This window comes from Leucoraja erinacea, chromosome 32, assembly GCF_028641065.1.
Source record: "Leucoraja erinacea ecotype New England chromosome 32, Leri_hhj_1, whole genome shotgun sequence".
Taxonomy (NCBI): domain Eukaryota; kingdom Metazoa; phylum Chordata; class Chondrichthyes; order Rajiformes; family Rajidae; genus Leucoraja; species Leucoraja erinaceus.
The window spans coordinates 23,425,155-23,447,117 of record NC_073408.1 but is presented as its reverse complement, the minus strand read 5'-3'; the positions used below and the strand labels follow the sequence as shown (position 1 = coordinate 23,447,117).

General features: G+C 46.3%; 1 protein-coding gene across 2 annotated transcripts in view; it reads right to left on the bottom strand.

Annotated features, from left to right (window-relative positions):
• Positions 1-21,963, bottom strand: part of kirrel3a (kirre like nephrin family adhesion molecule 3a) — a 764,091-nt gene that overhangs the window by 163,986 nt on the left and 578,142 nt on the right. For both annotated transcript variants that reach the window (XM_055660891.1, XM_055660892.1), the window contains one exon: positions 138-295. In XM_055660891.1, the coding sequence (XP_055516866.1) occupies positions 138-295 (158 nt within the window). The remainder of the gene's footprint in view (positions 1-137; positions 296-21,963) is intronic.

Here is a 21,963-nt window from a genome sequence, read left to right as displayed (position 1 = left end):
AGAGGGATATGGGCCAAACACAGGCTGATGGGGCATGTTGGTCAGTGTGGGCAGGTTGGGTGGAAGGGACTGTTTCCACACTCTATGATGGCAGTGTGTGACCATTGAGGGTGTTTGCGACAGACTGCTCCTCTCACCTTGATGTAGGTGGCCCCACCCAGGGGCTCTCCATCTCGGATCCAGGTGATGACCGCCGCTGGCTTGGCATTGTCCGCACGGCACGTCAGGTTCAGGGAGTCTCCGACCTTCAGGCTGACCACTGGCCCGTTGCTGATGACTGGATTGTCCGGAGGGACTGCAAGAAAGGAACACACGTTCAAGCAGGAAAGCAAACGCCACTGGACAATGCCTCCATCCCTGCAGCGGCAATAATCAACATAAATATCAACCTCAAACACAGTCACATCCCTCAAACGATGAGGAGGAGGGCGGTGAACGGGGTGGGACATTGCAACCTTCACGTGGTCCACTCTGTTTCGACTATTGCAATCAACTCGGCGTACACAAGCAAGATCAAATAGAACAAGTTGACCTGCAGCTTTAAGCTGTGCACACCATATACAAGATGAAGAAGTGGGTGGTGAACCTGTGGAAATTTTAAGGCAGAAATAGATAGATAGATTCATGATTAGTACGGGTGTCATGCGTTATGGGGAGAATGGGGTTAGGAGGGAGAGATAGATCAGCTACGATTGAATGGCAGAGTACACCTGATGGGCCGAAAGGCCTAATTCTGCTCCTATTACTAATGAACCTATCAAACTGGGAACTAAGCGCGTCCATCCTTCCATTACATTCATTGTCACGCTAAGCAAAGGGCGGCACGGTGGTGCAGCGGTAGAACGGCTAACTGACAGGGCCTGCGATCCAGGTTCAATCCTGACTACGGGTGCTGTATGTGCCGGGTTTGTACATACTCCCTGTGACCACATGCGTTTTCTCCGGCTGCTCTGGTTACCTCCCTCATTCCAAAGATGTGCAGGTTTGTAAGTTAAATGGCTGTTGTAAATTGCCCCTCGTGTGCAGGATGAGAAACCGGGATAACATACAACTAGTGGATCATTGTGGATTGATCTGATGGGCCAAAGGGCCTGTATCCACACTGTATTTCTAAACTAAACTAAACTAGTTTGAATGGGTGATCAATGGTCAGCGTAGTCTCTAAACTAAACTAAACTTAACTAAACTAAACAAGTATGAATGGGTTAGTTGGTTAGTTTGGAATTAGTGGGCCGAAGGGCCTGTTTCCACACTGTATCACTAAACTAAACTAATCTAGTTTGAAAGGAAAAATGTTCCCAATGTTGGGCGAGTCCAGAACCAGGGCCCACAGTCTTAGAATAAAGGGGAGGTGAGAGTCTGAGACAGCATTTAAGACTGAGGTGAGAAAAAACGTTTTCACCCAAAGAGTTGTGGATTAATGGAATTCCCTGCCACAGAGAGTCACTGGATGGATTTAAGAGAGAGCTAGATAGAGCTCTAGGGGCTAGTGGAGTCAAGGGATATGGGGTGAAGGCAGGCACGGGTTATTGATAGGGGACAATCAGCCATGATCACAATGAATGGTGGTGCTGGCTCGAAGGGCCGAATGGCCTCCTCCTGCACCTATTTTCTATGTTTCTATGTTTCTATGAAAGGGTGATCGATGGTTGGCATGGACTCTGTGGACCGAAGGGCCTGTTTTAATGCAATGTCTTTCAATTAATTCAAGCCAATGAGACCGTATATTATGCGCAGTGTAACGCGATTCATTACATTCACTGTTACTTTCTGAGAATCCCTCCAACACACTTCCACTCCGCGTTTAATCCCTTCATACAACACTCAGTCACAATTTTCCAATCCTTCCATTATATTGGTGTCAGTCAATGACTATCACTCCATTACAGCCTCTGAAGCTCAGTGAAAATACGTGCTGCATATTGCATCAACAAGAGCCAATGCCCCTGTCACTCTGTCAGGCACACTGCCAATCCATTGATTACACTCTGTCATTCACTGCCAATCTCTCCCTGACACTCTGTTGCTCAGTGCCAGTTATTCCATTGGAGTCTCTGTCACTCCATCGCATTGTGTCAGTTCACTTGCTCTGCTATCCTCTGCATCAGTATATCCGTCCATTACATGGCGTGCCAAGTGCTAGCTCCTCCATTATGCTCCGCCCCACGTGCCAGCAATCAGCCCATTATACTGATTGTTTCAACTTCCTGCTCATCAAGGACCTTCATATTTGTGCAGAATCACTCCTTCATAGCATGAGCCTCACACCCACAATCCAGCCTTGCTCAAGATACAAGATACATTTATTTGTCACATGTACCAGTTGGCACAGTGAAATGTAATCACCATACAGCCATACAGTAAAAATAAAGAACACAACATAGTTGATAGAATTCAACATAAAACATCCCCACACGGCAGAATCAAAGTTTTCCACTGTGAGGGAAGGCACCAAAGCCAGTCCTCTTCCTCTAATGTTCCCCAATGTTCACCCGTGGTCGGGGCCTCCCGAGCCTTCCGCAGTCGCCGATGGGCTATGGGCGGCCCGAAGTTCAGGCCCGCTCGCCGGGGTGATGTAAGTCCGACGTCGGGGCTGGGGGGACCTCCTCTGCGGCCTGGACATCCGAGTCGGCCACCTCCTACCGGAGTCCGCGGCTCCCAAAGTCCGCTGGCTGCACTGGGCGGAGATGCAGTGCTGGCGGCCCTCGGCAAAGGGCCCCAGGACTCCACTATGACGGTCAGCGCCGCCCGCGTTGGAAGCTCTCCCAAACCGCAGCTCCACGATGTTGGAGCAGTGGCACAACTCTCCGGAGCTCCAAACGGCGCGGTGAATTCAGCGCTACGACGCTGCTGTTGAAGCTCTGGTCCGGTTCCAAGTCCCCAGCATGAAAGGCCGCTACAATCCAGGTGGTAGGCCACAAGGAGGGGGGCGTGGACGCGACTCGGAGAAATAGTCGTGTCCCCTCCAGGAAGCGACTGGGAAACAGTTGGGGGTGGGATATGATGATCAGCGCAATGATTGGAGGAGGGAGGTGTCAGTCAGAGACGGAGGTAGGGGGGTGGGACTGAGGATAGAGTGCGGTGATTGGAGGAGGGAGACGTCCTGGTGGGAAGGACGGCCCAGGCATACGGCCAGCGCGGAGAAGCAGCGCTAGCTCCTCGGCAACGGTCTGGTGTCCCGCCAGCCCAGGCAGGGCTGTAGGTTAACCGGCGAGACAGGCAGAGTTGAGCTGGATTTAGCGCTGCTTCTCCGCGCTGGCCATAAGCCTGGGCCGTCGTTCCGGTAATTACCATCCACAGGGCCCACGGCTGAAGTTTCCGAAGTCTTGCGTGTGTGTGTGAGTGGGCGCATGCGCGCGCGGCTTCCAAGATATTGTGACCCCCGGCCCCCCCCATGTTTTGATCGCGATTTCCGTGCCTGGCCAGCGGCATAATCAAGGATAAGTCTCACTCCCTCTTCTCCCCCTCCCATCGGGCAAGAGGTACAGAAGTGTGAAAACGCACACCTCCCGATTCAGAGACAGTTTCTTCCCAGCTGTTATCAGGCAACTGAATCATCCTATAAATAACTACTGAGAGGTCCTGACCAACTATCTATCTCATCTCAAACTATCTTTGATCAGTCTTTACTGGACTATACCTTGCATAAACGTTACTCTCTTTATCTTGTATCTGTACACTGTGGATGGATCAATTGTAATCATGTATCGTCTCTCCGCTGACTGGTTAGCAAACACAAACTTTCACTGTACCTCGGTACACATGACGAAAAATTAGTTAACCTAAACTAATCCATGCTGTGTCCCAATGTACACTCCCTCGGTTGTATTGTCTACGTTAGTGCTCATTCCTGCAACCTGTACCATGGTAACAATCTTATCATCATGCCAAGGTGCCAGCTCTTCTATTAAACACAATGTCATTCAGTGCCCACTCTCATGTTTAAAGATACAGAGTGGAAACAGGCCCTTCGGCCCACCACGTCTGCGCCGACCAGCAATCCCCGCACAAATTATCTCCACACACTCGGGACAATTTTTACATTTACCAAGCCAATTAACCTACAAACCTGTGCGCCTTTGGAGTGTGGGAGGAAACTGGAGATCTTGGAAAAAACCCACGCGGGTCATGGGGAGAACGTACAAACTCCGTACAGACAGCACCCATAGTCGGGATCGAACCCAGGTCTCCGGTGCTGCATTTGCTGTAAGGCAGCAATTCTACTGCTGTGCCACCGTGACCATCCACTGTTGTGCTGTGCTGCTAACCCCTCAGTTATATTGTTTGACTAGGAGACAAACCTGGCATTTATCTTGTGTCACTCAGTGTCTATACATCCCTGGCATCCTCTTCACTGTTTGCCTTCATTAATTTCTTTGGCATTCGGTTTCAGACAAGGTTGCACTCAATTCCCAAACCTCCACTTCATTGTACCGCTGGTACCAATATCTCCATTATGCCTGTCTGTCACAATCCCAACCCTCCGTTATACTTCAGTACCATTTCTTCAGTAACACTCCCTGCCACTGAGTGTCAATCTCCCCAAACAAACTGGGTGGCAATGCCAATTCCCTCACTGTACTGCATGCCACTTAGTTTCATTTCTCCATTGCAGAGAAGATCGAACAGTACAGCACAGGAACAGGCGCTTCAGCCCACGATATCAGTGTCGTACGTCATGCTAAGTTAAACTAATCTCTGCCTGCAGTGATCCACGTCCCTCTGTTCCCTGCGTATATCCAAGCGCCTATCTAAAAACATTGTGGGATACAAATGACAGTTCCTATATTATACCCAGTGTAATTCAGGGCTAGTGACTCCACACACACAGTCCCAATATCTCCAATACATGAAGATAGACACAAAATGCTGGAGTAACCCAGCGGGTCAGACAGCATCTCTGGAGATAAAGAATAGGTGACGTTTCAGGTCGAGATCCTTCCTCAGATCATTTCTTAGTGTCAATCCACATGTTCTATCTTTCCACTGCACTCAAAGCTAATGTTTTCATTATACTCTATCCACATTGCTAATCCTGCTGTTAGCCTTGTTACTTGGTGCTAATGTGGCAGCTCTAATATTTACATTACTCTTGATGTCACCATATTGATCTCTTCACTAGCCCTTGTCAATGGCACATGACTATTTAGAGTTTAAACATTGGAGATACAATGCCAAAACAGGGTCTTCGTCCCACTAGTCCACACTGACCAGCGATCCCCATGAACACTAGCACTATCTCACACACACTAAGGACAATTTACAATTTTACCGAAGCCAATTCACCTACAAACCTGTAAGTCTTTGGGGTTAGGGAGGAAACCGGAGCACCTGGAGAAAACCCACGTAGTTACTGGGAGAATATACAAAATCCATACTGACAACACCCATGGTCAGAATCAAACCGGGGTTTCTGACCCTGTAATGTAGCAACTCTACCACTGCGCCACTGTGGTGTCTATACTAGTGTACAGCTATCCTTTACCCTCTCACTGGCCCCATAGCAGAAGCACCCACGTCGCGGGGCTGGAAACTGGGCTATTCTGAGCTAACTCTGCTACCACTATCATCTATCGTGACAAGCGTTAAGTCCCACTGATTGTCGCCGGAAGCTGCGTCCTTTTCAGGACGGACGATGACAGCGAGGTCAACATTTGTAACAAGATGGACACGAAAAGAAGACCCTCTCACAGTGACAGTGCCTTTCATTGTCAATCCTATAACAACGGAGACTGTTTACAGCTGAACCTTTCAAGATAAGCCCAAAAGAGTAAATAGCAAAATTCATGGTCATAAATGATAAGAGCACACTTAGATGATTGTCCACTCCGCCATTCAATCATGGTTGATCTATCTCTCCCTCCTGACCCCATTCTCCTGCCGTCTCCCCAAAACCCCTGACACCCGTACTAATCATGAATCTCACTATTTCTGCCTTTATAATATCCATTAACGTTCTTCACACCATTCTGTGGCAAAGAATTCCACAGATTCACCACCCTCTGACTAAAGAAAGTCCTTCTCATCTCCTTCCTAAGGGAACACCCCTTAATTTTGAGGCTATGGTTCTAGATTCTCCCACAGGTGGAAACATCCTTTCTATATCTACTCTAACCAGGCCTTTCACTATTCAATGTTATCATGGAATGTCTGCACCATTCAACCTTCCTTGGTTATCATATGAATCGGCAGCGATGTGCTTGGCTGACTCCTGCAATCAATCTTTAAGATGTGAGGGGAAATGCTTAAAGAAGATATGTGGGGCAGGTATTCTACACAGTGGGTGATGGGTGGCAGGAACGCCCTGCCAGAGGTGGTAGTGGAGGCAGAGTAGATAGTGACACCCTGGCAACTCCCTCGTCTCCCATCTCCCGAGCAACTGTCCATATGGTGCCAGCGCAACACCTGGCCCTCAACACCAGCAAAGCCAAGGAACTGATTGTGGACTTTGGAAGGAGTAGGATGGGGACCCACGGCCCCATTTACATCAACGGGTCGATGGTTGAAAGGGTCAAGAACTTCAAATTCCTGGGCGTGCACATCTCTGAAGATCTTTCCTGATCCGAGAACACTAACGCAATTATCAAAAAAGCTCATCAGCGCCTCTACTTCCTGAGAAGATTACGGAGAGTCGGATTGTCAAGGAAGACTCTCTCTAACTTCTACAGGTGCACAGTCGAGAGCATGCTGACCGGTTGCATTGTGGCTTGGTTCGGCAATTTGAGCACCCTGGAGAGGAAAAGACTACAAAAAGCAGTAAACACTGCCCAGTCCATCATCGGCTCTGACCTCCCTTCCATCGAGGGGATTTATCACAGTCGCTGCCTCAAAAAGGCTGGCAGTATCATCAAAGACCCACACCATCCTGGCTACACACTCATCTCCCTGCTACCTTCAGGTAGGTACAGGAGCCTGAAGACTGCAACAACCAGGTTCAGGAATAGCTACTTCCCCACAGCCATCAGGCTATTAAACCTGGCTCAGACAAAACTCTGATTATTAATAACCACTTTCTGTTATTTGCACTTTACCAGTTTATTTATTCATGTGTGTATATATTTATATCATGGTATATGGACACATTTATCTGTTTTGTAGTAAATGCCTACTATTTTTTTCTGTGTGCTTAAGCAAAGCAATAATTTCATTGTCCTATACAGGGACACATGACAATAAACTCACTTGAACTTGAACTTGAACCATCAGGCAAATGTTATAGAAGTGAGAAAACGCACACCTTCATATTCAGACACAGTTTCTTCCCAGCTGTTACCAGGCAATTGAATCATCCAACCACAACCAGAAAGCAGTGTTAAACTTGGCGACCCTTGGACTATCCTTAATCGGACTTTGCTGGTGTTAGCTTGCACTAAACGTTATTCCATTATCATGTATCTATACACTGCAAACGGCTCGATTGTAATCATGCATTGTCTTTCCACTGACTGGATAGCGCTCAACAAAAGCTTTTCACTGTACCTCGGTACACGTGACAATAAACCAAACTCAAAGTGAAGGTGTTTTTGGATTGGCACATGGATATGCAAAGAATGGAGGGATATGGATGATATGCAGGCAAATAGGAGTTGGTCTTGTTCAGATAGGAATGTTCAGCCCAGACATTGTGGGCCGAAGGGCCAGTTCTTGGCTCCCAGGCGGTCAAAAACCCGACACTGGGAGGATGGAGCCGGCGGCGAGGATGACAACAGCCGTGACGGGCAAGAAGCAAGGCTAGTTGGAGATTGAACCAGGGACTGGCTTACCGTAGTTTGGCAGCAGGAGGCGCTCCTGGGGCACAAAGGTGGATGGGTGAGGAGAGGGATGTCAGTTCGCTGGTTGGTCCAAATCTCCAAGAAAGGCATTGGCTGGTAGCCCACAGCAGCCTGGGGCTTGCCTGTACTGGACAGTGCTTAATAGCTCTAGAGCATGGACTGGACTTTGAAAATGGTGTCCAAACCTGGCGCCTCTTGCACCCAGGCTCAGTAGAGTATTTCTTTATATACTTTGATAATTGGGGATATGCTTAGATGTGGCAATACTGTACTGGACTGTTTGTACAAACATAATTTTACGGTGTGTTTTGGCAATAAAAGCATCTTCGAACCTTTGAACCTTTGAATCTTTATGTTCCATGTCATCTCTGTAAGTTCAGCTTCAACAGTCCCATCATAACCTGACAAAAAACACCAAAGAGTTCACTAATTGAACGCCTCCATTGCTGGTCACATGGTCTTCATGCCCACACGACTCCCACACACATTGGGTCTCATGTGTAGGAAGGAACTGCAGATGCTGGTTTATACCTAAGATTGACACAAAATGCTGGAGTAACTTACAGGGTCAGACAGCATCTCTGGGAAAAATTAATAGGTGACATTTTGGGTTGAGAAGAAGGTTCCTTTTCTCCAGCGATGCTGTCTGACCTGCTGAGTCACTCCAGCTTCTTGTGTGTTTTCTCAGAAATCTTCGGTTTCCTCCCACACTCCAAAGACGTGCAGGTTTGTAGGTTAATTGGCTTGGTATGTGAAAAATTGTCCTAAGTTTGCGGAGGATAGTGTTAATGTGCGGGGATCGCTGGTCGGTGCAGATTCGGTGGGCCGAAGGGCTTGTTGCCATGCTGTATCTCTCAACTAAACTAAATTAAACAATGGGTCTCATCTATGTTACTAAAAGTCTGATCTTGACCGCTTTTGGCCCGCTGTGCAGCAATTTCCGAGAGAACGCCACCACCTACGGCCGTTATTTTTGGCCACCTCGCTCAGAGCCCCACTCCACCTTCCGGGACCGGAGGACTTTTCCCATCGATAAAAAATCAGAGATATATTAATGTTTAAAAAAAAATCCCCGTTCTCTCTGCTGCCCCCGCGGGTGGCAGGGTGGAGGGACTTTAAAACCCGAAAGTGTAGTCCCTCACTCAGTCTCTGCCAGACCCAGCAAGCGAGAGGGTCATGGCATTCTGAGCTACGAATAACACTGAACACACGTCTACTCCACTGTGAGTCCCCTCGATGCACCTTTTTAACAAGTTTGTGTTCACAAAATGAATTTTGGTTGTCGGGTGGCTGCAGCCCAATTGTTTGCCTTGGCTTGACCCAAGAATCCATTCGGCTCACAATGTCGATACTAGCCCTATCTTCGGCCTGCAACACCCATACTGGCGCAACAGACAGCCCCCCCCCAGCTTCAACCCCCTCACTGGCGTGCAATATTAGAATTGGTGGAGAGGTGGAATATTGCATTGGTGACCACCAACTGACAACCGACGGGTCCCACTTTAGTCTAGTATTCTATAATGAAGTAGTCCACCCCAGTCACCATTCTGATTTTACGAGCCATCATCTGAGGATGGATTAAAGGGGAGCTGGCTCTCCGTCGCTGGTCAACTGATCAGAGACAACACAGACAAAGAGGAAATATAAAATAAATGCGGATAGTAGAACTTGTTTTAAAAACATTTTGTTCTTAAATTGAAGTATTCATGCATAGATATTATAATTTGTTCCCTCAGTCAACTCTGAAACAACAAATTCCTTGTGAAATAGAGAATCACTGGAGGCCGACTATTGTGCTCGGGAATAAGATTACTGTGCTATTTTAAAAAGCCACCTGAAGCCGCCATGTGTTCTGGTGTTGTTTATATTGATACATTAAGCTGATTTTGCATTTGTGGATTGTGGGTCTTCCCGTGTAGAGAGATACAGCATGGAAACAGGCCCTTCGGACTGCCGCGTCCACGCCACGCATCAATTATTCCGCTCACTAGTTCCTCATTATCCCACTTTCACATCCTACACACTAGGAGCAATGTTACAGAAGCCAATTAGCCAGCAGACCTGCACATCTTTGGAATGTGGGAGGAAACCGGAGCAGCTGGTGAAAACCCGCCCAGTCACGCGGAGAACATACAAACTCCGCACTAACAGCACCCGTAGACAGGATCAAAACCCGGGCCTCTGATGCTGTTCCAGGGCCTGTCCCACTTTGGCAACTCTTTAGGCAACTGCTAGGGACTTGCTTTAATAGAATTCATCAATGACACCTGGCGACAACCTACGACATTACCTACGGCAACCAATGACAGCAAAAATTGTTGTCACTGTCGCCGAAAAATTTTCAACATGTTGCAAATGTTGCAACAAATGCCATGAGTTGCCCAAATTATCACCTATGTGGGACAGGCTCATCAGGCAGAAGATTGACCCCTGCACCACCACCTCTCCACAACCAGATGAGAAACTGAGCTCACCACAGTGAAAGCAGGCAGGAGCCAGCATCATCAAAGACTCACATCACCCCGGCCCCGCTCACACCTCAAATCTACCTGAAAACCAGTTTCAAGTGTAGCTGACGTACCTTGTAAATGTTTGAACAAGCATCCTAACACTGAAAAATTAATAGCTTATATTTGTAACACCCTCCTAAACAACGAGGTACCACTGATGGAACCATATAGATACACATGGGAAAATGAATTAGGTCATCCTATAACAAAAGATATGTGGGACGGAAGTTTACAACATATACATCAATGTTCGTTAAATGCCAGACATGCTTTAATACAATTTAAAGTCTTACATAGATTACACTACTCCAAAATAAAACTAAATAAAATCTTCCCACATATCTCTCCTATTTGTGATAAATATCTACATCTAGAGGCTAATTTAACACATACGTTGTAAATTGTACAAAAATGAAACATTTCTGGACAGATATTTTTGAAATAATTTCAGAAGTCATTAATACTAAACTGGATCCAGACTCAAAATTAATAATACTTAAGTTTAACACTCACAACAAGCCAAAGAAATGTCCTCGACTACAGTATAATAACCAGGAAAAAATTAATATTAACATTTTGGAAAGGCCCTATGACCCCCACAATTAAAATGTGGATTGTGGAAATGTCGGAGACCCTATATCTAGAAAAAATTAGACTTGTCTTAATGGACAAACAAGAAGTTTTTGTTAAAATATGGGCTCCATTCATTAATTATCTGAAGGGATAGACTGGCCCAGCATGAAAACCCAACTGAAACTTGAACTCAGGGGTAGATGGAAAGTTATACTTTATAATCTACGGACCTATCTCCAACGACGTATTATAAGTAATCCATTCCACCTTTTCTGTTTTTTTGATATTTGTAACTCTTTTTTCTCTCTTTCTCTCTTTATCTATCTATATAAAAAAAACACTAGAAGTTGAAGTAATCGACGATTGAAAATGTTAATAATGTATGACTGATGTATATGAAATGTTTTTTTTTACTATAATATGTATAATATATATACTATACTTTATATGTCTACTTCTAATAAAAATATTATATAAAAACAAAGAGTAGCTTCTACCCAACAACCATCTTGAAAACTGCACAACACCAACCACAACTATAAACCTCTACGTAGAAACAAAGAACTGCAGATGTTGATTCCCACCAAACATAGACACAAAGTGCTGAAGATCAGCAGGCCAGGCAGCATCTCTGCAGAAAAGGGATAGGTGACATTTTGGATTGGACACTTCTTCAGACTGGGTCTATGTGTCTACCTTTGGTATGAACTTCTATGGATTGCCTTTGGTTGTATTGAGTTTGCGGGGTTTTCACACTGGTATTATAGTTATTAATTTATTATTTTTTTGTTTTATTATGTATTATCAATCTGCATTGTGTTTACAGGCCCGTTATGCTGCTGCTGGTATGAATGTTATTGTTGTGCAAGATGACAGCTTATAAATGGGCATCTTACAACCCAGTGGTATGAATATTGATTTCTCCAATTCATGTCACCCTTGCATCCCCTCTCTCTCCATCCCCCTCCCCCACCCGAGTGGTCGTATTAGTTTAGCTGAGTTTCACTGTCAGGATCACTCATTATCACGTTCCCCACGGCCAACAATTGACCATTGTGGGCTCCGCATGTCCTTGATCAACGTTGCTTTTTGTATATCTTTCATTCATTTGTTCTATGTTCCTTCTATATCTTTCATTTCCCTCTCCTCTGACTCTCAGTCTGAAGAAGGGCCTCGACCCGAACCATCACCTATTCCTTTTCTCCAGAGATGCAGCCCGACCTGGTGAGTTACTCCAGCATTTTGTGTCTCTCTTCTGGCAATGAAACACTCTTGATACTTGACGGACACAAATCATTGCAAAGTACCAGCTTCTGCTCACCGCCTATTGACTGAGGTTCCCGGGAAATCTTTACACCCACAACATTCCCTTGCATTCTCTCTTCCCGATCCGAGGTAAAATGGCAGGAATTCTGGAAATTATCTGAAGAATGGGCACCTTGGTGAGAGATTGCGTTGGTCAATGTGAGATCTGATAGAAACATAGAAATAGAGAAAAATAGGTGCAGGAGTGGGCCATTTGGCCTTTCGAACCAGCACCGCCATTCAATATGATCATGGCTGAGCATCTAAAATCAGTACCCCATTCCTGCTTTTTCCCCACATCCTTTTAGATTCCTTTTTTTTAATCAATAATATTTATTCAAGTATTAAAATAGTATTTACAACACAATAAAACAAAACAGATCCCCCCACCATGGTACAAGACTAAACAAATATACCAAGTAAACTACTAAACGAATATATTACAATCCTTGTCCAGGATACACTCAACCCCCCCCTTGGTGCCCAGTGGTCGCAGGAATCCCCCAGGGTGCCCGTGGGCAGCGCGCAGTCCCTTTCTAGCACCACCCGGGCACGGAAGTAATCCCGGCCCCTTGATTCCTTTAGCCCAAAGAGCTAAATCCAACTGTCTCTTAAAAATATCCAATGATTTAGCCTCCACTGTCTTCTGTGGCAGGGAATTTCACACACTCAAAACTCTCTGGGTGATTTTTTTTTTCTCAACTCAGGCTAACAGTAAATGGGCTACCCCTTATTCTTTAACTGTGACCCCTGGTTCTGGACTCCCCCAACATCAGAAACATTTTTCCTGCATCTAGCCTGTTAAATCCTTTAATAATTTTATATATTTCTATAAGATTGCCTCTCATCCTAAATTCCAGTGAATATAGGCCCAGTCGACCCATTCTTTCATCATATGTCAGTCCCGCCATCCCGGGAATTAACCGTGTGAACCTATGCTGCACTCCCTCAATAGCAAGAATGTCCTTCTTCAAATTAGGAGACCAAAACTGTACACAATACTCCGGGTGCAGTCTCACCAGGGCCCTGTACAACTGCAGTAGGACCTCCTTGCTCCTGAACTCAAATCCTCTCGCAATGAAGGCCAACATGCCATTTTCTTTCTTGACTGTCTTCTGAACCAGCATGTTTACCTTCAGTGACTGATGTACAAGCACACCCAGGTCTCGTTGCACCTCCCCATTTTCTAATCTGACACCATTCAGATAATAATCTGCCTTCTTGTTCTTGCCGCCAAAGTGGATAACCTCACATTTATCCACATTATACTGCATCTGCCATGCATCTGCCCACTCACCCAACCTATCCAAGTCACCATGCAGCCTCATAGCATCCTCCTCACAGCTAACACTGCCCCCCAGCTTCGTGTCACCTGCAAACTTGGAGATGTAATATTTAATTCCCTCATCTAAATCGTTAATATATATTGTAAATAACTGTGGTCCCAGCACCAAGCCTTGCGGCAGCCCAGTAGTCACTGCCTGCCATTCTGAAAAGGACTCGTTAATTCCTACTCTGCTTCATGTCTGCCAACCAGTTCTCGATCCGTCAATACCCTACCCCCAATACAATTTGTTCTAATTTTGCACACTAATCTTCAGTGATCATCAGATGCAGATTCAGGATCTCCATGGGAGAATATATAATCAGCATGTAGAATGCTGCTTGCCAGAGGAAGGACATCTTAATCAACTGATGCAGAAAAAAGGCACTCAGTTACATGCGCATCGTTGGTGCAGCGGTAGAGTTGCTGCCTGACAGCAGCAAAGGCCTGGGTTCGATCCTGACTACGGGTGCTGTCTGTTTGAATTTGTACGTTCCCCCTGTGACCTGCGTGGGTTTTCCCCAGTTGCTCCAGTTGCCTTCCACACTCCAAAGACATGCAGGTTTGTATGTTAATTGGCTTTGGTAAAGATTGTAAATTGTCCCTAGTGATTAGGATAGGGCTAGTGTGCGGGGATCGCTGATCGTTGTGGACTCAATGGCAGAAGGGCCTGTTTCTCTGTATCTAAACTAAACTAAACTAAACTAAACTAAAGATACAGAACTTGGAAGGAAAATAAGAGTTAATGTTGAAGACTTTACATTGGAACGAGTTCTGATGATGTGGTAATTGACTTTAAATATTAATTCTATCCCCCTCTCCACAGATGCTAGCTACCTTGTCAAGTTCTTCCAGCAATTACTGCTGTTATTTCAGATTTCTGCTCAATTTTTTTGTCTTTGATCAGAGAAGGGATGCTCATGTTCCTTGGGTGTTTGATCTTGCTCATCTCATGAGAGGAGGGTAAGTCGTACTTCAAGCATGGATTCATAGTCATACACCATGGAAACAGGCTCGTTGGCCCAACTAGCACATGCCGACCAAAATGCCCCTTCTACACTATTCCCACCTTTTCACTTTAATTTAGTTTAGAGATACAGCATGGAAACAGGCCGCTCGGCCCACCGAGTCCGCACCGACCAGCGATCCCCGCACATTAACATTTTCCTACACACATTAGGTACAATTCAAATTAATACAAACCTGGGAGAACATACAAACTCCATGCAGACAGCACCTGTAGTTGGGATCGAACCTGAGTCTCGCAAGCATTGAAAGGCAGCAACTCTACCGCTACGCCACCATGCCGCCTGCCAGTGTTTGGCCCATATCCCTCCAAATCATTCCAATGCATGCACCTGTCCAAATGTCTTTTAAATGCTATTTTTGTACCTAGCTCAAATACCTCCTCTGGCAGCCCACTCCATGGATGCACCACCTTCTGTGTGAACTAGTTGCCCTTAAGGTTCCTGTTAAATCTTTCCCCTATCTTGCCCAACTGATCAAGGTCCAGCTATAAATAAGCGATAGGAGCAGGATTAGGCCATTCAGCCCATCAAGTCTACTCCGCCATTCAATCATGTTGATTTATCTCTCCCTCCTACCTCCATTCTCCTGCCTTCTCCCCATAACCCCTGACACCCGCACTAACCAAGAATCTATCTATCTCTGCCTTAAAAGTATTCATTGATTAGGCCTCCGAAGCCTTCTGTGGCAATGAATTCCGTAGGTTCCCCACGCTCCGTCTAAAGAAATTCCTCCTCGCCTCCTTCCTAAAGGAACCTTTAATTCCGACCTCTAGTCTGAGACTCTCCCACTAGTGGAAATATCCTCTCCACATCTACCCTATCCAAGCCTTTCACTATTTGGTAAGTTTCAGACAGGTTCCCTCTCATCCTTCCAAACTCCAGCGAGCACAGGCCCAGTGCCTTCAAACGCTCATCTTTGATAACCATTTCTGCTATCTATGATACCACACACTATAGTGTCATTTGCAAACAAACTAATACTAATGACTTGCACATTCTCATCCAGTTGTTCTACTTAATAGCTCATGGTCAATTTATGCTCAGGTTCGGCTACAAGGGCATTTAACAAAATCAATGTGAATTCAGAAGGGTTTGAGCTATATATATTATATATTATTAACACGCACCTTTCAAGAACTTTGCATGTCAAAAATGAATCAGGTTCTGCTCTGATGGATAATGGAATTGGCTTTTCTCCATCCATTTCGAGCACAAATGAAATTAAAAAGCGGATTCACTTGCAGAAAGTGTGCAAGTTCATCTTGAAGGGAAACAAGCTTAGAATATAGATATTTAATCTACCGTTAGAATAATGCGATCAGCAATCCTGCCAGAAAATTTGGAATTAGTGGCATTTGTGGGTTTAAATGAGCGATGCTTTCTCCCTGCGTGAGGTTCAGGTGCACAGTTCCATCTTCCTATTCCGTAGCTGGTATTTTTATACGTGTTTTCTCAGGACAACTTATTTAAATTTGGATTTTTGCTAAAAGACCAGCGTGTGGCATGTACTGCTAGGGTTGGTGGTGGAGGCAGATACATAGAAAAATAGAAAATAGGTGCAGGAGTAGACCATTTGGCCCTTCGAGCCTGCACCGCAATTCAATATGATCATGGCTGATCATCCAACTCAATATCCTGTACCTGCCTTCTCTCCATCCCCCTGATCCTTTTAGCCACAAGGGCCACATCTAACTCGCTCTTAAATATAGCCAACGAACTGGCCTCAACTACCTTCTGTGGCAGAGAATTCCAGAGATTCACCACTCTGTGTGTGAAAAATGTTTTCCTCATCTCGGTCCTAAAAGATTTCCCCCTTATCCTTAAATTGTGACCCCTTGTTCTGGACTTCCCCAACATTGGAAACAATCTTCCTGCATCCAGCCTGTCCAACCCCTTAAGAATTTTGTAAGTTTCTATAAGATCCCCCCTCAATCTTCTAAATTCTAGCGAGTACAAACCGAGTCTATCCAGTCTTTCTTCATATGAAAGTCCTGACATCCCAGGAATCAGTCTGGTGAACCTTCTCTGTACTCCCTCTATGGCAAGAATGTATTTCCTCAGATTAGGAGACCAAAACTGTACGCAATACTCCAGGTGTGGTCTCACCAAGACCCTGTACAACTGCAGTAGAACCTCCCTGCTCCTATATTCAAATCCTTTTGCTATGAATGCTAAAATACCATTCGCCTTCTTCACTGCCTGCTGCACCTGCATGCCTACTTTTAATGACTGGTGTACCATGACACCCAGGTCTCATTGCATCTCCCCCTTTCCTAATCGGCCACCATTCAGATAATAGTCTACTTTCCTGTTTTTGCCACCAAAGTGAATAACCTCACATTTATCCACATTATACTGCACCTGCCATGCATTTGCCCACTCACCCAGCTTATCCAAGTCACCTTGCAGCCTCCTAGCATCCTCCTCACAGCTAACACTGCCCCCCAGCTTCGTTTCGTCCGCAAACTTGGAGATGTTGCATTCAATTCCCTAGTCCAAATTATTAATATATATCGTAAATAGCTGGGGTCCCAGCACTGAGCCTTGCGGTACCCCACTAGTCACTGCCTGCCATTGTGAAAAGGACCCGTTTACTCCCACTCTTTGCTTCCTGTCTGCCAGCCAGTTCTCTATCCACATCAATACTGAACCCCCAATACCGTGTGCTTTAAGTTTGTATACTAATCTCTTATGTGGGACCTTGTCGAAACCCTTCTGAATGTCCAGATATAACACATCCACTGGTTCTCCCTTATCCACTCTACTAGTTACATCCTCAAAAAATTCTATAAGATTCGTCAGACATGATTTACCTTTCATAAATCCATGCTGACTTTGTCCAAAGATTTCACCACTTTCTAAATGTGCTGCTATCCCATCTTCTATAACTGATTCTAGCAGTTTCCCCACTACCAACGTTAGACTAACTGGTCTGTAATTCCCCGTTTTCTCTCTCCCTCCCTTTTTAAAAAGTGGGGTTACATTAGCTACCCTCCAATCCTCAGGAACTATTCCAGAATCTAAAGAGTTTTGAAAAATTATCACTAACGCATCCACTATTTTTGGGGCTACTTCCTTAAGTACTCTGGGATGCAGCCCATCTGGCCCTGGGGATTTATCGGCCTTTAATCCATTCAATTTACCTAACACCACGTCCCGGCTAACCTGGATTTCACTCAGTTCCTCCATCTCATTTGACCCCCGTTCCCCTGCTATTTCTGGCAGATTATTTGTCTTCCTTAGTGTAGACAGAACCAAAGTAGTTATTCAATTGGTCTGCCATGTCCTTATTCCCCATTTTCAATTCACCTGTTTCTGACTGCAAGTGACCTACATTTGTTTTAACTAATCTTTTTCTCTTCAAATATCTATAAAAGCTTTTGGAGTCAGTTTTTATATTCCCTGCCAGTTTTCTTTCATATTCTATTTTCCCTTTCCTAATTAAGCCCTTTGTTGGACTCTACTGGACTGAATTTCTCCCAGTCCTCTGGTAGGCTGCTTTTTCTGGCTAATTTGTACGCTTTATCTTTGGTTTTGATACTATCCCTGATTTCCCTTGTTATCCACGGATGCACTACCTTCCTGATTTATTTTTTTGCCAAACTGGGATGAACAATTGTTGTAGTTCATCATTGCAGTCTTTAAATGCCTTCAATTGCATATCCACCGTCAACCCATTAGGAATCAATTGCCAGTCTATCTTGGCCAATTCATGTCTCATACCCTCAAAGTTACCTTTCTTTAAGTTCAGGACCCTTGTTTCTGACTTAATAATGGCACTCTCCATCCTAATGGAGAACTCAACCATATTATGGTCACTCTTGCCCAAGGGGCCACACACAACAAGACTGCTAACTAACCCTTCCTCATTACTCAATATCCAATCTAGAATAGCTTGCTCTCTCGTTGGTTCCTCTACATGTTGGTTTAGAAACCTATCCCGCATACATTCCAAGAAATCCTCTTCTTCAGCACCCTTGCCAATTTTATTCACCCAATCTATATGTAGATTGAAGTCACCCATTTTAACTGTTTTACCTTTGTTGCACGCATTTCTAATTTCCTGTTTGATGCCATCCCCAACTCCACTACTACTGTTAGGTGGCCCGTACACAACTCCCACTAGAGTTTTCAATCCCCTTAGTGTTTCGCAGTTCTACCCATATCGATTCCACATCCTCCAAGCTAATGTCCTTCCTTTCTATTGCGTTAATCTGCTCTCTAACCAGCAACGCTACCCCACCTCCTTTCCCTTTCTGTCTATCCCTCTATATCTATATTGAATATCCCTGGATGTTCAGCTCCCAGCCTTGGTCACCCTGGAGCCATGTCTCCGTGATCCCAACTATATCATAGTCATTAATAGCTATTTGCACATTCAACTCATCCACCTTGTTACGAATGCTCCTTGCATTGAGACACAAAGCCTTCATGCTTGTTTTTACAACACTCTTACCCCTTTTACTATTATGTTGAAAAGTGGCCCTTTTTGATTTTTGCCCTGGATTTGTCTGCCTGCCACATTTCACCTTGCTACCTATTGCTTCTACCCTCATTTTACACCCCTTTGTCTCTACGCTCGCACATTTAAGAAACCCTTTCCCTTTAACTCCATCCTCAACTATCCCATTCGACACCCCACCCCCCTTATTCAGTTTAAAACCACCTGTGTAGCTGTGGCAAACCTGCCTGCCAGAATGCTGGTCCCCCACCTGTTAAGATGCAATCCGTCCCTTTTATACAGTCCCCCCTTACCCCAAAACAGATCCCAGTGATCTAAGAATCTAAATCCCTGCCCCGTGCACCAGTTCCTCAGCCCCACGTTCAGGTTCCATATCTCTCTGTTCCTGCTCTCGCCAGCACGAGGAACTGGAAGCAAACCGGAGATAACAACCTTGGAGGTCCTGCTTTTCAGCATTTTTCCGAGCTCGCTAAAGTCACGCTGCAGAATATTCATCCCTTTCTTTCCGACATCGTTTGTGCCGACATGCACTACCACTTACGGCTGTTCACCTTCGCCTTGAGGATTTTCTGCACTCTGTCCGTGACATCCTGGATCCTGGCACCAGGAAGGCAGCACACCATCCTTGCATCCCATCTGTTGCCGCAGAAACCCCTGTCCGTACCTCTCGCAATAGATTCTCCCACTACAATGGCGTTGCCTGACTTAGGCCTTTTTGGTTTTGGCTCAACAGCACTATTCGCATCGCAAGCCAGTCCGCCGCTCAGTGTAAAAACGTCTTCTGTCCCGACAGCTTCTAAGTGGGTGAACCTGTTCACAAGAGGTACAACACGCGGGGACTTTGGCATTCCATGCTTCCCTCCCTTTCTCACCGTCTCTCACCTTCTCTCTTCCAGTACCTTAGGTGTAACAATCTTACTGTAGGACTTGTCGAGGAACCGCTCCGTTTCTCGGACGAATCTGAGGTCATCCACTTGCTTCTACAGTTCCCCAACACGGCCCTTCAGGAGCTCCACCTGGATGCACTTGCCACATTTGTAGCAGCCAGAGGCACCAGCGGTGTCCTTGACCTCCCACATACTGCAAGCATCGCACTGAATCAGCTTGCCTGACATCTCCTTCTTTCGTCTCTCCCTCTCAAGCGTATTGCGTAGTCTCCTCCCCTTAGCTTCCTCGCCGAAGACTTTCGAGCCAAATACTCACACTTTACTCACAGGGCACTTCCGATTGTGGTGATAATATTGGCCAAATAAAACATGTCACAAAATGAAGAATCTCTGCATTTGCAAACCCTGCTTGTCCCTGTGAAAGGTTGCAGGGCCATGAGTCATGGCTCCAAGGTATCTTGACCCTGGGAGGAAGTTGAGGAAGTTGAGGATAAGGTGAGGTCCAGATATCCTCCCTATTGTTAATACGTATGAGGGTTTTGCAGAAAGAGCTGTGCAGGGTTGCAAATGCATGATTAGGTTTAGTTATAGAATGGGGTGTTATAAAATATTGTTAATTTTGTTGCAGAGTGTTTGTACTGTTATCTTGTGATTGGTTAAAGTATGGAGCCTTGTTCAAATTGTTTATACAGGTGCACAACCTTTGATCCGGTGTTCCAGAAACCGAAAAGCTCCGAAAACCGGCCATTTTTTCCAGATGTCGTCTGCGCACCAAAGCTCGCGTTTGGCGCCAAACTTGACCCAAAACGACCCACGGTCAACCCAGGTCTGTACTACTGTAGCGGCTGCCTCCTCCCTGGAGACCGGGATCCCGCATATGTCCTTCCTTTCCTGCTTAAATCTACCCCCCAACGCTATTCCCCATCTATCCTGAAGTCCATTTTAAATGTTTTACCTTGCACCTCTACCTTTGCCTGCCTCATCCCTGTTAAATCATTGCTTAAATGTATTAGTCTAATGTCCCTTCCTTTCTATTTGGAGGGCTTTTATGTCTACCCTCTATATTATTGGGTGAAGGGGTAAACTTTAATTCTTAGTCCCCTACCTGGTCGAGAATCCTTTACACCCCCGGCACCAGTTCCTCAGCCCCACGTTCAGGTTTCCCTTTAACTCCATCGGTCAACTGCTCTTCGGGCCGAACGCCCCTTATGTAGGAGGGCGCCGTGCAGTAAGCTCCGCAGCGCTGTGGCCGTTGGGGCTGCGGGCGGCGCCAGTTGTAGCTCCCCCCCGGCAACTCTATTCCCCTGGCTGCGAAGAATCTCCAAATCCCAGCGCGGCCCGCGGCCGGACCCCCCAGCTCCGCAAATGTCGGGAGTCGGCAGCTTCGCAGCGCTGGGAAACCAGCGGGGAGCGGGCAATGCCTTACTGGGTCGCCGTGCGGCAAGCTCCGGAGCGCTGTGGCCGCCGACACACCGACATCGCGGAGCGTCGCTGGATTTGGAGCCGCGCAGCCAGGGGTAGACGTTTTTGCCGGGGTTGGAGCTCCAACCGGCGCCGCCCGCGGCCGGACGGAGCCCCCAACTCCGCGGCTCCAAATCCAGCGACGCTCCGCGATCTTGTGTGTCGGCGGCCACAGCGTTCCATTGAAGCTTGCCGCACGGGCGACCCGGTAAGGCATTGCCCGCTCCCCGCTGGTATCCCAGCGCTGCGATGCCGCCGACTCCCGACATTCTCGGAGCTGGGACGTCCGAAACCGCAGGCGGCGCTGGATTTGGAGCCGCGCAGCCAGGGGTAGAGTTGCCGGGGTCGGAGCTCCAACCGGCGCCGCCCGCGGCCGGACGGAGCCCCCAGCTCCGCGAGGTTGGGAGTCGCCGACCAGGTAGGTAGGGGACTAAGAATTAAAGTTTCCCCCTTCACCCCGACTCCACCACCACCACATAAATTCCTTCCAAACTAACTGACTAACATGTATGCAATGAGTCTCCCTGTCACCCGGGAGGAGGCAGCAGCTCCAGACTTTTCAAGCCGCCCGCGCTACCTACCTAATCTACGCTAAAAATCTTCCATTCTGAAATCCGAAAATGTCCGAAATCCGACAAGTG